This window comes from Chiloscyllium plagiosum, chromosome 2, assembly GCF_004010195.1.
Source record: "Chiloscyllium plagiosum isolate BGI_BamShark_2017 chromosome 2, ASM401019v2, whole genome shotgun sequence".
Taxonomy (NCBI): domain Eukaryota; kingdom Metazoa; phylum Chordata; class Chondrichthyes; order Orectolobiformes; family Hemiscylliidae; genus Chiloscyllium; species Chiloscyllium plagiosum.
Window position 1 is genome coordinate 131,303,983 of NC_057711.1, and position 15,516 is coordinate 131,319,498.

Sequence of the window (15,516 nt, forward strand, 5' to 3'; positions counted from 1 at the left end):
ACCAGGAAGGCAACACACCATCCTTAAGTCCCGCCTGCTGCCACAAAAACCCCGGTCAGTTCCTCTCACTATGGAGTCCCCTATTACCACGGCTCTGTGCGATGTCCGATTCTTCCGCTCTGCCTCCATGCCAACTTTTGATTGACAGACCTGGCTGCCTCGCGGACTGGCAGTGCCATCTGTCTCTACTGTTTCCAAAAGATTCAACTTGTTCTTAAGTGGAATAGATAGACGAAGCTCAGAAACTTACTTCAAGTTATTAGAAATCACAACTCAGAATCAATTTAAATTAATGCAAAATAAAGAAGATAATCATTAAATTAAAAACAATTAAAAAAACAAACATTTGAAACTATCTATCGGTTGTTTAGTACAGGCAAATATTTGTGACAATCATGATTTACAAATTTTACCAATATGAGCTACATGATGCAATGTGCAATGATAGTAATTTCCAGTGGCAAGACTGTAGAATATTTTCATTGGCTATAAAGCACTTTGGTATAAACTGAAAGGTATATAAGTATTAATATTTTGCTTCACCACTCATTTGATAATACTGGCATTGAGAGGCAGTCATAAGGCACATCTAACATGTTAAATCATTAGCTTCACGGGCTGCTTTTAGTCTTCAATGTCCACCAAAATCGATTATTCATCCATAGAACCCATCTGATTGCCAGTCCATAGATATCAATACTGTAGCAGGCAGGCAAACTATCCCCTTAGATTTGAGTCAGGACAAAAACTGAACACTATCTAGTTATGAAGATTTGCTTTAAACAATAAACAAGCCAATATTCATTCTGAGAAGGGCTAATTCTGAAGAAGAGTCATTGGACCTGAAATGTGAACTCTCCTTTGTCTCCAGAAACCTGTTCATTGGTTTAGAAAGTTATTTGAAAGGACAGTTATGGTGGACACATATGATTTGAAGCAGTTTTCACTTTGCCCAATATTAAACTTGAAGTGTACATTTAACACTAATTTTAACCTGAGCTAGGATTGAACCATTAAAATAAGCAAAAACTCAGCAATTTTTTTCAGAACGTAACTGGAGTAGGAGGGAAACACCCATAACATCACCAGCATAGAGTTGGGGCAAATATTATTCCCAGCATTAGAAGCTGATTTGCTTCCTGATGCTAGTGGGGATTAGGTGGAGACTGAGACTTGGGAACTGGGAAGTTAAGAAACTACAAGATGAAATGGTAAGTGAAGAGTTTGAAATCTCCTTATGATCACAGTTGGAGAAAGTGAGGAAGTCTGATAGAGGGCACTCATGCTTCCTTGTGAATCAGAACAATCAAGAATCAAAAGATCAAGAGATCCAAACTGAGAACCTAATGTTGAGGGATATTTGACCTTTCAGAAAGGGACAAGGGAGGGAAAAGATGGTGGGGTAGCACTGTTAATAAGAGATGAGCTGAAGATGTTTGTGAGAGACGGTCTAGGCTCAGATGATGTAAGGTCCATTTGGGTGGAAGGGAAAGAAGGAGTGTACAGGCCCCCAAACAGTAGTCACTTTGTAGGAAAAGCTATAAATCGACATATAATAGAATCCCTACAGTGTGGAAACAGGCCCTTCAGCCCAACAAGTCCACACCGACCCTCTGAAGGGTATCCTGCCCAAACCCATTCCCCTAACCACTCTACATTTACCCCTAACCCACACACCCCTGAACACTATTGGCAATTTAGCATGGCCAATTCACCTCACCTGTACATCTTTGGATTGTGGGAGGAAACCAGAGCGCACTCATGCGGATATGGGGAGAATGTACAAACTCCACACAGCCAGTCGCCCGAGTCTTATAGCAAACCCAGGTTCCTGGCGCTGTGAAGCAGCAGTGCTAGCCACTCAGCCACCATGCCGCCCATAATGTTGGTGTGTAAAAGAATAGAACAATAATTATGGAGGACATTAATCTTCAGATGGATTAAGTTACTCAAGTTGGAAGGGTTGGCTTTGACAATGAAATCATGGAGTGCGTTAGGGATAGTTTCCTAAAGCAATATGCCATGGAGCCAACCTGGGAACAGGCTTCCTTGGATCTGGTAATGAGTAGTGAGGCTGGTTTAATAAATGACCTCAGAGTTAAAGATCCCTTAGGAAGTCGTGATCATAACATCAGAGAATTTAATATTCAGTCTGAGATTGAGCAACTTGGGTCAGAAACAATTGTATTTAACTTACATAATGGGAAATACAATGAAAAGAGAATGGAGTTAGCTCAAGTGGACTGGCAAATAAGTTTGCAGGAAAGACAATAAGTAATCAGTGACAGATATTAAAAGAAGGTAATTCATGACTCAGCAAAAATAAACTGCAGTAAGAAGGAAAGATTCTACAAGGTGAATAAACCAACTATGTTTAACTAAGGAAGTTAAGGGAAGTATTAAATTGAAAGAAAAAGCGTATAAGGAAGCAAAAGTCAAGGATAGCCTTGAAGACTGGGGTAAATTCAGAGTTGAACAAAGTAGGGTCAGGAGGATAACGAAGAAGAAGAAAACAAAAAATGATGGCAAACTAGTGAGGGACGTAAAGTTGACAATGAGCTTTTTTTTAATATAAAAAGGAAGAAAGTGGTGAAAGTGAACACAGCAAATTAATCTGCGCAATAGTTATGAGGAAACAAGGAAATGGCAGAGGAGTTAAACAAATATTTTGCATCAGTCTTTACAGTGAAGATGCTTTGAACATCTCATTAATGCTAAAGTATATGGGGTAGGAATTAAGTACTATCACCATCACTAAAGTAATATCAGACAAACCATTGGGGCTAAAGGTAGATAAATCCCTCAGCCCTGATGGATTGCATTCTAGGGTCCCGAAAGAAGTATGCTCGGAGATAGTGGATGTATTGGTTGTAATTTTCCAAAGGTCCTTGGATTTTAAAAGAAGTACTGGAGAATTGGAATACTGGCAATATGACATCTTATTCAAAAAGGGAGGGAGGCAAAAAGTGGGTAACTATAGGCTGAGTAGCCTAACAGCTATTGTTGGGAAAAGTTATGGAATCAATTATTAAAGAAGCAATAGCAGCTCATTTGAAAAATCACAATTGAATCACAATTGAATTGGAAATTGTATCTGATTTATTTATTAGCGCTTTTTGAGGAAGTCTCAACCAACTTGGATAGAAGGAAACCAGGGCCTATCTTGTATTTGGACTTTCAAAAGGGTGTTCAACCTGATACCTCACAAAAGGTTAAGTCAAAGGGTAAGAGCCTACGGTGTTGGAAGTACTATTATGATGTGGACAGAGAATTGGCTTATGGGCAGGAGATCGCGAATGGGAATAAGGAGTTCATTTTCAGGTTTGGCAACTCATGACTAGTGGGATTTCACAGGGATCAGGGCTGGGACCACAAAGATTACAATATGTATTAATAACTTGCTGCCCCCTCTGCTGGGTCTGCCCTGCCATTGGGACAGAACACTATCCAGAGATAGTGATGGTGATGTCTGGGACATTGTCTGTATGGTATGATACTGTAAGTATGATTATGTCAGGCTATTGCTTGCCTAGTCTATGAGACAACTGTCCCAATTTTGGCACTAGCCCTCAGAATTAACAAGGCTGATTCTACTGTTGTCCTTATTGGTGATAGGTGATCTGTCTGGTTTCATTTCTTTCTTGAAACTTCATAGCAATTGATACAACTGAGTGGTTTGCTAGGCCATTTCAGAGGGCAGTTGAGAGTCAACTAGATTGCAGTGCATCTAGAGTTACATGCAGGCAAAAGTGAGGACTGCAGTTGCAGGAAATCAGAGTCTAGATTAGAGTGGTGCTGGAAAAGCACAGCCAGTCAGGCAGCATCTGAGGAGCAGGAAAATCTACATTTCGGGCAAAAGCCCTTCATCAGGAGTGAAGGCAGGGAGCCTCCAGGGTGAGAATTAAATGGGAGGGGAGGTGGGGCTGGGGAGAAGGCAGCAAAGAGTACAATAGGTGGGTGGGGGTGGGGATGAAGGTGATAGGTCAGAGAGGAGGGCAGAACGGATAGGTGGGAAGGGAGATTGACAGGTAGGACAGGTCATGAAGATGGTGCTGAAGTGAAATGTTGGAACTGGGGTAAGGTGGGGGGAGGGGAAATGAGGAAACTGGTGAAGTCCCTGGGGTTGAAGTGTTCCAAGGCGAAACATGAGGCGTTCTTCCGGGTTGAAGTGTTCCAAGGCGAAACATGAGGCGTTCTTCCTCCAGGCCTCAGGTGGTGAGGGAGTAGCGGTGGAAGAGGCCCAGGACCTCTATGTCCTCGGCAGAGTGGGAGGGGGAGTTGAAATGTTGGGCCACGGGGCGGTGGGGTTGATTGCTGCGGGTGTCCCAGAGATGTTCCTTAAAGCGCTGTGCGAGAAGGACTCCAATCTAGAGTCACATGTTGGCCAGACAATGGAAGGATGGCAGGTTCCTTCCCTGAAGGACATTAATGAGCCAGATAGGTTTTTCCAACAATCAACAACAGATTCACAGTCCAGACTTTTTTAATTGGATTCAAATTCCACCATCTGCTGTGAACCCTGGTCCCCAGAACATTATCTGAGTCTCTGGATTAATAATTCAGTGATGATACCACAAGGCCATTGCCTTCCCATCTCTTAGAAGATTCTGAGTCTTTACTACAGAGAGGTTTGGGGCTGAGTTTTTGTGTATATTTAAGGCTGAGAAAGATAGATTCTTATCAGTCTGGGAATCAAGAGTTCCAGGGAAAGTACGAGAGGACAATTTGATCAGCCATGATCCTATTGAATGGTGGAGCAGGCTTGATGGGCTGAACTCCAGTTTCTATTTCTAATGGTCCTATGGTCTTAGGAATGCTCCATTTGGCCAAAGGAGAATCTTCAAAAAAAGTGAAATGAAATTATCTGACTGTTGGTCCCCTGGCCCTGATTCTACTAACCAGCAGCTTTTGAATGATTTAGTAGAAGGCTTTCAGCTCCAGCACACCAATATGAATGTTGTCCATGCTGACAGAATCATTTCTTTTGCAAGCTATTTGTTCCTTTAAGTTATCAACCACAGAATAAACTGCCATCATTTGGCAGCTTTTCAGAAAGCACGGGATGACCGATGTCAGAAAGTGAATCAATGCTGAGACATTTGAGAAGAAATGAGGAAGCTCTGCTGATGGATTTTATCAATTTACTTCATAATTGCAAAATCTCAATTGGATCACCAACAGTTTTCATGTTTTCAAATGAAGTAAGCACAAATGCCTTAACCGTTCCTTATATCTTAAGTTCCAAAGACCATCTTTCATTGTATCTGTATCCTTTCAAAGGCAATAATAGCTATCCTGTAATTAAGTCATCAGAATTAATTTCAGTATTCCACTTGTACTGGAAAATTACAAGTCGTTCAGATTTTTGCTCTGTCATTCTGAAGTTAAGCATTACTTTTTGTAGGGTTTATAAATGAACTCTGTATCTACCAGGGCCCAGATAAAATATAAAGATCTGGCCTCAGCAGATATCAGGGAGAAAAAAAAATAGATACTTTGGACTTCTAATACTTCCTGTACTAAAATTGAAGTGGTTAAGGATAAGGAGAGAAGCTTTGTTTATTTAATGTGCATATGTGGCGATCATTTCCCAAAGAGACCTCCCACTGAAGATCCAAGAAATGTAGCCAAAGGAAGACCAGACCAGGAAATGGAGTAAGGATTAAATAAAAACAAATCAGACCAGACTCAACAGGAAATTAGTCCCTAAAACTTTGCTTTTGACCAAATACAGCTGATGAAAATTTATTGCTGCGAAGATGATGATCAGGTGTACCCTAGAACTCTCTGGGAAGCTTGGGAAGTGATTGCTGGGCCCCTTGCTGAGATATTTGTGTCGTCGATAGTCACAAGTGAGGTGCCGGAAGACTGGAGGTTGGCTAACGTGGTGCCCCTATCTAAGAAAGGCGGTAAGGAAAAGCCAGAGAACTATAGACCAGTGAACCTGACATCTCTATGACTCTATGACTCTATCTATCCAAACTGAGGACCAGGATACAGGAACTCTCATTATAGCTGTATCTTCCTCAGCATCACACAATCCCTCCCACTAACTCACCCAATCCCAGACTCTTTTACATTGACAGCTTTGAAAGAGAGTTCATCCCGTGGAGGCTTCACCTCATGAGACTATCCTGGTGGTTAAACCCTAAGACTGGTCTAGAATCAGCAGGTTTCAATTGGGTTTGAGGATGCCGGAGGAACCCTTTCTGAATTTATGGTGCGTTTTCGCTGAAATGACTGAGCAACTTGAAGGCCTGGATTATTTTAATGCATAGCACACTGTATAACTTGGAATACCCTTAGTGAAAAATAAATACATTTGTGGAATTAGAAAATACACAAGAGTTGAAGAAAGGAAGATTTGCTTCCAACTTTGACGAACTACATGCCATGTCAACTCAACTGAGTGTGTTGGTAGATGGATGGAAATGTGACCCGATTGTTTTATATCATATTTTAAAACAACAGTCCATTTACAAGTTCTTTAACTCATATTGTTTCAATCATTTATGTGATGCACTAGACTCATTTTGTTCAGTTAGGGAGATTGACCTTATTTTTTCACCTTTCCTGCAGGTGACATGACAGATGGTGTGAGATGGGTATGTTAGTTGGTGTTCATATGTGTTCATGTTGCACTTTGGAAGTTATGCATTTGTTTTGCTTGTTCTTAATGTCAGGTCATGTTTTGATAAGAGCAATAACACAGAGCCATGGGGGATGTGAATAAGTGCTGAGAACGAATCCAGTTTTGGAACTGGATACTGCAGCAAAACTGTGAATTACAATATTTACTTCTTTGCTGAACTCAGTGTTGGAGTAGCATAAAATGTTCATGGTCTTATATAATTTTACTTTAGCAGTTAGCAAATTTCTGTGCATAATTTTTAAAATTTTCTGTTGTATAATACATACAAATACACAATTTAATTCACAATGTTAATTTTTTGCAACAATTACAAAATAAAAGCTCATCGTGGTTAAACACTGAGAATGTGTAGGGCAGAGAACAATCTCATGGAGGAGAATGGGCAAGAATTGTATTCCCCTTTTTAATCTTTCTCTTTCCTGACATACATTAAGTGCCTCATTTCTGTTTATGGCACAGGAGAAATCAATGCATACCATGTGAGATAATCATCTCTGAACAATCCTTAAAAATCACAAAAGTTTAGCCACTAATTGTATAATTGTCATCAAGAAATAATTACTAAATAGATGAGTTTGTATAAATTGATGGGCTTGTGTGGGACAGTGATAGTATGCCTCCCTGTGGGCCAGGAAGTTGGGGTTCCTGTTGTACCTACCCTGTTGGTTTATCATAACATTTAGGGTGTAGGTTTGCTTGCTGAGCTGTAGGTTTGATATCCAGATGTTTCGTTACCTGGCTAGGTAACATCATCAGTGGCGACCTCCAAGTGAAGCGAAGCTGTTGTCTCCTGCTTTCTATTTATATCTTTCTCCTGGATGGGGTTCCTGGGGTTTGTGGTGATGGCATTTCCTGTTCGTTTTCTGAGAGGTTGATAGATGGCATCTAGGTCTATGTGTTTGTTTATGGCGTTGTGGTTGGAGTGTCAGGCCTCTAGGAATTCTCTGGCATGCCTTTGCTTAGCCTGTCCCAGGATAGATGTGTTGTCCCAGTCGAAAAGGTGGCTTTTTTATCCGGGTGTAGGGTTCGAGGGAGAGAGGGTCGTGTCTTTTTGTGGCTAGCTGGTGTTAGCTAGCCAGGTATCGAAACGTCTGGATATCAAACCTACAGCTCAGCAAGCAAACCTACACTCTAAATCTCAACCTGAGCTACAAACCTTCACAAACCTTGCATTATCATAACATGCCTGAACAGGTTGGTTTGAAAATATATTTCTTCTTATAGGATGAGATCCACTAGCTTATGACCTAGCATCTCTTTTTTTTTGCAAAACCAATGTCTTACTGATCCGGTCAGAGGAATAAAAATAATTACATATTTATTATTCTACGTTCACAAACATTCACTGTCCACCACTGACACTCAAGGTCAGCAGCTTGTATCACCTACAGGACAAACTGCCAAATTCATCAAAGTGCCTGAGATACCATCTTTCAAACCCATGCCCACTTTATTGTGGAAGGTCAAGGGTGTCAAATACATAGGAGCACCACCACCTTTAAGCTCCCCTCCAAGCCACTCACCATCCTGACTTGGAAAGATATTACCATTTCTTCACTGTCACTGGGTCAAAATTCTGGACAAAATTGTGGGTCTAGCTACAGCACATGGACTGCAATGGTTCAAGAAGGTAGCTCACCACCACTTTGTGAAGGCAAATAGGAACAGGCAGTAAATGCTGGTCCAGCCAGTGACACCAACGTTCCATGATAATCTTAACCAGCTCAACATATTATGACTATTTTAAGCTTAATGTTTCTTGACAATTTTATGTTTTAATAGTAGGCAGATTGCTAGGTTGATTTAGAATGCTGATAAGGTCCTTAAGGTATTTAACATCAGGTTCATTTCCTGTTTTCCCCCTTAGATATAAGTGAGGAACGTTTAGACAGCCAAGCTGGAGAGGAGACTGTGGAAACCTACAGCGACAAAGAGTCAAGGCAAACAAATTCTCCAGATCTGGTCAAAGGCAAGAACAGCTACCCAAGCGAAGGCTCTGACATGGCAGTAATTGATGAAGAGCGATTTCCAGTTGAGAAGAATGTCAACAGCTTGGAGACCTTACCAGAAAGCTCCAAATTTAGTCTGGAGCAAAACCAACTTGTGATGGAGGGGCTATCTGGAACTCTGTCAATTCCTTTCTCTTTAAAAGGTAACAGACCTCCCATCGAAGTCCTGAAAAAAATATTTCCAAATCACAAAGCAACAGTCCTTGAGCTAATTTTGAAAGGCTGTGGGGGTGACCTTGTTGGTGCCATTGAAATTCTTCTCTCAAGTCGCTCAGCATTAGCCTCGGATAGACCATCAGAAACCCCGGATGTCCTTTCTGTATCTTCTAATGGACAAGCATTTTTTGAACATGCTTTTGGTTCCTACCCTGTTGCCTCCTCTAAGTGGTCTGTTGGGTCAGCCTTCAGGGTCCCAGATTCATTGAGATTCTCAAGTGATCCTGGCAATGTCATGTCAAGTCCGCTCACCATGCCAATACAACACCCATTTCCTCAACCTCCTCGTTATCCACTTGTCCTGAGGAACAGCTTGAGTAGAAACCAGGGAAGTCCATTTATATCAAATGATGTTGCTCTGTGGAACACCATGACACTCCAGCAGCAGTACCAGCTCAGATCGCAGTATCTCACCCCTTTTCCAAACACCTCAGCTGGTATCTTTCGCAGTTCACCAGTCCTTTCCTCTCATCCTACAAATGATCCCAGGCTTTCAATTGCTGACGATAGCTGTTCAATGGTGAACAAACAGCCTATATATACAGAGGAGGACTATGATGAAAGATCTGATTCTGCAGATTCTAGAACATTGAACTCTTCCTCTTAAATGATATGTAGTTGTTACTCACCAAATAGAATATTAAAAGGGAAATACTTGAATGTAGTAATAAGGACTCTGAGTAGATACATCATCCACTACTTACCATCCCTAACTGGGCATAGCCAAAGGATTATAATACATAGTTATCCAGTTTATATTGTCATGATTAGATGTGTTAGTTTAAGAATATGTATAACTGGTAGCTATACTTTTTAATGCATGTAATATGCTATGATCATGATGAGAAGAAACGAGGCACTTGAACAGCTGTCTGTAGCACGCCCAATGTTATAAGTGCAAATAAATGAAAATGATATAACTTATTCAGTTGACCATAATGTCATTCACACAAATTGTTTCGTTTATTATATTCAGCACCAGTCAAGTGCACACATTAGCCAACTTAATAACTTTTGAATAAAAAAAGGATAAAGTCACCACACTCCGAGTGGACCATCAGGCAGCTCTGTCATTAGACTGGTGGCGGTTTAGCTTGAGGGTTACCATGCCTCAGGTGAAGAGAGAGGTTGAGAAAGTAAGACCTTCATGGTCGCTTCAGTCAGTGCATGAATTGAACCCACACTGTTGGTGTTATACTGCATTGCAGACCAGCTGGTCAGCCAACTGAGCTAACCAACCCCTAAAGACTCGCGTTAAGCTTTCACACAGCCTTCATTTAGAAAAATGAAGAAACAAAGTTCAAAGTACAGTATTGCAGTCCTTGTAAAGCTATGAACAAAGGTACCCAGGTACAAAACCTTAGGTATAAATTAGAAAACTGAAGAAATTTGTTTGAGCTATAGGGAGAGGCTGATTAGGCCAGAGCTATTTTCCTGGAACTTTGGGGGCTGAGGGGTGACTTTAAGAGGTTTATAAAATTATGAGAGGCATGGATAGGGTGAATAGTCAAAGTCTTTTCCCAGGGTGGGGAGTGGAGAGCATAGGTTTAAGGTGAGAGGGGAAAGATTTAAAAGGGATCTAAGGGATTTTTTCACGCAGAGGGTGGTGCGTGTGTGGAATGAGCTGCCAGAGGAAGTGGTGGAGGCTGGTACAATTACAACATTTAAAAGGCATCTGGATGGAGATGTGAATAGAAAAGGTTTGGAGGGATATGGGCCAAATGGGACTGGATTTATATCGGATATCTGGTTGGCATGGAAGAGTTGGACCAATGGATCTGTTTCCGTGACGTTTCCGTTTTGGAAGGCAGATGGTGCAGAAAGAAGTGGGAGTGAGCTCCAGGGGAGGTTGCCCAGATATATACAGTGTGCCCAGCATTGAGGTGCTCCCTTGGTCTCCACCATATTCCAGCACGGCCACAAGAAAATGCCTGTCTACTCCCATATGCCGACCCATACCAAGTGTATCATGGCATATGCAATGTATTATTTAGGACATCAAGATTTGTTATCAATATAAATGAGGCAGACAGGTTCTTGGTTCTAGCGCCCCTCAACTTCTGGCACATTTGGGGCTGACTTTGGGGTGGGTGGGTTGATAGAGGCCTGGCCATTTGACATATTTCAAAGAATAAAGAAAATTTACAGCACAGGAACAGGCCCTTCAGCCCTCCAAACCTGAGCCTATCCAAATTCACTGTCTAAACCTATTGCCCAATTCCTCAGCCTCTATATCCCTCTGCTCCCCACCTACGCATGCATCTGTCCAAATGAATCTACCTTGCCTGCCTCTATTGCCTCCTGCTGGCAACGCATTCCAGGTACCTACCACCCTGTTTCACTAGTTCACTAGAGCTCCTGAAGAAATGTGCCTGGTGAGTGGTGAGGGGAAATGTAACATTTATTTCAGCGTTTAAATCTAAATTGACTCGATGATTGCAACATAACAAATATACATTAATGTTTAGCGATCTAAAAACATTGAAAAAAGTGTCTCCACAAAAATGACTCAGACAAATGAAAAGAACACAGTTGCAGAATTAAATGACTGTATACACTGATTTAATTGTCTATTAGAATAGTTTGTTTCTAATATACATCTTTTTTAAATTAAATATTATATGGTACAAAGTACGTGCAATAGAACATACAATATATATCAATTGTGCAAAAATATAAATTACCAGGTGCACTGTATAATTTGGTATATCAGGGAATGAGGCACAATTACAAATAAAGTAAACTAGACATTATCACTCTAATGTAAAAGGGCAAAGAAATAAGCTAACATCAAGCACCTGAAATGAACATACACATGAACACTCAGGCAACATCAGTAAAGAGTGAAACAGAGCTAATGGAGATCATTTTGATCCTCAGTGTGAGAGCCTGATTGAGTGGAAGGTACAAAATGTTAAAAATTCAAACTTGGGTCAATGCATCTAGAATCCTCCCATTTCTGGATTTAACCAAAGCTGTCCCTGGGGCAACCAAACTACTACATTCCCGGAAAGGGAGATTGCTTACTTGAATATTTTAACCCAACCTATGTGTCTCAGGTATTTTCTGTGTCTCCCAGCTATAAGAGAGTTGGCCAGACTTCCTCGGTCTTGGCAGGTAAATAGATATGAGGACATGCAGCAGAGAATGGAAAGGTGCTTTTCCAGCATGGCCTGCGGACAATGAGCAGAAGGAGGATGCTCCCTGAGCCATGAAGCAGACTTCAACCCTCTTTGTCACTGGAGCTCGGCCACTGAGAGATTGCAGATCACAACTGGGTTCCCTCCTACAATCTCCAAACGCTGCCATGTTTGGACCGCACTGTAGCAACTGAAACAGCCCCTCATGTTTTACACCCTTACAGTGACCACTCACCCCCTCATCTATCTGGGTGCATCACAGAGTGGTATGGCAGCTGCTGTTCCCAAGAGTGCAAGAAGTTACAGAGAGTCGCAAACACAGTCCAGTCCATCACACAAACCAGTCTCCATTCCATTGACTTCATCTATACAGCACTTTCCACAGCCTTGGGAAATATTATCAAAGACCCTGAGGAGCAGGGGAGTTGACGTTTCGGGCATAGCCCTTCATCAGGAATTTGGGGGTTGGGGGGGTTGGAGGGAAGGGGTCTCAGAGATAAATAGGAGGGGGTGGAGCTGGGTGTCATGTAGCTGTGAAGGCGATAGGTAGATGGGCATGGGGGGTGTTGGTGATAGGTCAGAAGGGAAAGGCGGGAAGGAAGATGGACAGTGTAAGAGAGCGATGCTGTGTTGGAGGGTTGGGTCTGAGATGAGGTGGGGGAGGGGACTTTAGGGAATTGGTAAAGTAGACATTGATGCTATGTTGTTGTAGGGTCTCAAGGCGGATGGTGAGGCATTCTTCTTCCAGGCATCGGGAGGCTTGGGGTTGGCGGTGAAGGAGGCCCAGGACTTGCAAGTTCTTGGCGGAGTGGAAGGGGGAACTGAAGCGTTTGGCCACAGGGCGTTGGGGTTGTTTGGTGCGTGCGTCCCAGAGATGCTCCCAGAAATATTCTGCGAGTTGGAATCTGTCTCCCCAATGTAGAGAAGACCACATCAAGAACAACGGACACAGTAGATGAGGTGTTTGGATGTGCAGGAAAATCTCTGTTGGATATGGAAGGCTCCTTTGAAGCTTTGGATGGAGATGAGGGGGGAGGTGTGGGCGCAGGCTTTACACCTCTTGCGGTTGCAAGGATGGGTGGTTTGGTGGAGGTTGTGGACCTAATGAGGGATTCGCAGAGGAAATGGTCTGTGTGGAATGTTGAGGGTGTGGGTAGGGAAATATATTTCTGGTGATGGAGTCTGCTTGTAGGTAGTGGAAATAGTGAAGGATAATGTGCTGTATTTGGAGATTAGTGGTGTGGAAGGTGAGGATCAGGGGGGTTCTGTCATTGTCGCAGTTGGAGGGGTGGGAAGTAGAGAAGATACACTGGAGAGCATTGTTGAGTACGTGGTGGGGAAATTGTGGTCCTAGAAATAGGAGGCCATCTGGGATATCCTGGAGTGGAATTGTTCCTCTGGGAGCAGATACGTTGGAGGTGGAGGAATTGGGAGTAAGTGATAATGTTTTTACAGGGGTGGGGGGTGTGGGAAGAGATCGCTGTGGGAGTCAGTGGGTTTGAATTAGATGATCGTGTTAAGTTGGTCACCGGAACTGGAGATGGAGAGGTCCAGGAAGGGGAGGGAGGTGTCCAAGATGGTCCAGGTGAACTTGAGGTCAGGGTGGAAGGTGTTCGTGAAGTTGATGAAGTGTTCAACCTCCTCGAGGGAGCACGAGGTAATGCTGATACAGTCGTCGATGCAATGGAGGAAAAGGTGGGGTATGGTGCCAGCATAGCTGTGGAAGATGGAATTTTCCACATACCCGACAAAGAGACAGGCATAGCTGGGCCCATGTGGGTGCCCATGGCTATGCCTTTGGTCTGGAGAAGGTGGGTGGATTGGAAGGAGAAGTTATTGAGGGTGAGGACCAGTTCCACCAATTGAATGACTATATCAGTGGAGGGGTATTGGTTAGGTCAGTGGGAGAGGATGAAACAGAGGGCTTGCAGACCTTCATCATGGTGAATGGCCATGTATAGGGATTGGATGTACATGGTGAAGATGAGGCGATAGGGGCCAGGGAAATTGAAGTCATGGAGGAGGTGGAGGGCCTGGGTAGTGTTCCGAATGTATCTGGGGAGTTCTTGGTCCAAGGGGTGAGGACAATATCAGGATATGAGGAGATAGGTTTGGTGGTGCAGCATCAGGTGGAGATGAAGGATCAACTGGGGCAGACATGTTTGTGAATTTTGGATAGGAGGGAGAATAGGGTGGTGCGGGGTTCCAGGACTATGAGGTTGGAGGCTGTGGATGGGAGACCCCCTGAGGTGATGAGGTTTTGGATGGTCTGGGAGATGATGGTTTGAAGGAACATAGAACATACATTACAGTGCAGTACAGGCCCTGCGGTCCTCAATGTTGAGCCGACTTGTGAAACCAATCTGAAGTCCATCTAACCTTCACTGTTCCATTCTCAACCATAAAAGAATGAAGGAAGTGGGAGGATTTGACCAAAGTACTACAGTGAAAATAAACTATTCTTTAGTTTAAAACTGTCCTTCAATATCATGTCAAGTGACACATCTAACTCAGGTGCATAAGAAGCTTGCTGCAAATGATCTTTGATGTGCCAAAAGAACAAATATCGAAATGTCAAATCTTGGCACATGAGTTTATTCATCAACAGCTTACACTTACAGAGCAGGTTTGAAGTAGAGAATTATCCAAGCCACTTTAGAAACTGAAAGAATAAATACACAGCAGGGATTTAGGGAAAGGTTATGTGTGATTACTGATGGTCTAATGGTCTGTTTTCAATGGACTGTAGAAAGATGGGAGAGAAAGTATGAGTGGCATGGTGGCTCAGTGTTTAGCATTACTGTCTCACAGCGCCAGGGACCCAGGTTCAATTCCAGCCTCAAGCAACTGTCTGTATGGAGTTTGCACATTCTCCTTGTGTCTGCATGGGTTTCCTCTGGGTGCTCCAGTTTCCTCCCACAGTCCAAAGATGTTCAGGTTAGGTGGATTGGTCATGCTAAATTGTCCCAGGGATGCATAGGGTTAGGTGGATTAGCCATGGGAAATGCAGGGTTATAGGGACGGAGGGGGTGGGATGCTCTTTGAAGAGGTGGTGTGGAGTTGTTGGGCTGAATGGCCTGTTTCCACATTGTAGGGATTCTAAATCTGATGCTTACAGGATACTGAGAGGCCTGATCATAAGACCATAAGACATAGGAGCGGAAGTAAGGCCATTCAGCCCATTGAGTTCACTCCGCCATTCAGTCATGGCTGATGGGCATTTCAACTCCACTTACCCGCATTCTCCCCGTAGCCCTTAATTCCTTGTGACATCAAGAATTTATCAATTTCTGCCTTGAAGACATTTAGCGTCCCAGCCTCTGTGGCAATCCGCGGCAATGAATTCCACAGGCCCACCACTCTCTGGCTGAAGAAATGTCTCCGCATTTCCGTTCTGAATTTAACCCCTCTAATTCTAAGGCTGTGTCCACGGGTCCTAGTCTCCTCGCCTAACAGAAACAATTTCCTAGCGTCCACCCTCTCCAAGCCACGTATTATC

At 43.0% G+C, this 15,516-nt stretch overlaps 1 protein-coding gene across 1 annotated transcript in view; it reads left to right on the forward strand.

The window, feature by feature from the left end:
- dmrt3a (doublesex and mab-3 related transcription factor 3a) overlaps nt 1-9,759 on the forward strand; it is a 22,593-nt gene extending 12,834 nt beyond the window's left edge. Inside the window, exon 2 of the mRNA XM_043718397.1 lies at nt 8,511-9,759. Coding sequence (XP_043574332.1) covers nt 8,511-9,484 — 974 coding nt within the window. The 3' untranslated portion in view covers nt 9,485-9,759. The remainder of the gene's footprint in view (nt 1-8,510) is intronic.
- The last annotated feature ends 5,757 nt before the right edge of the window (nt 9,760-15,516 follow it).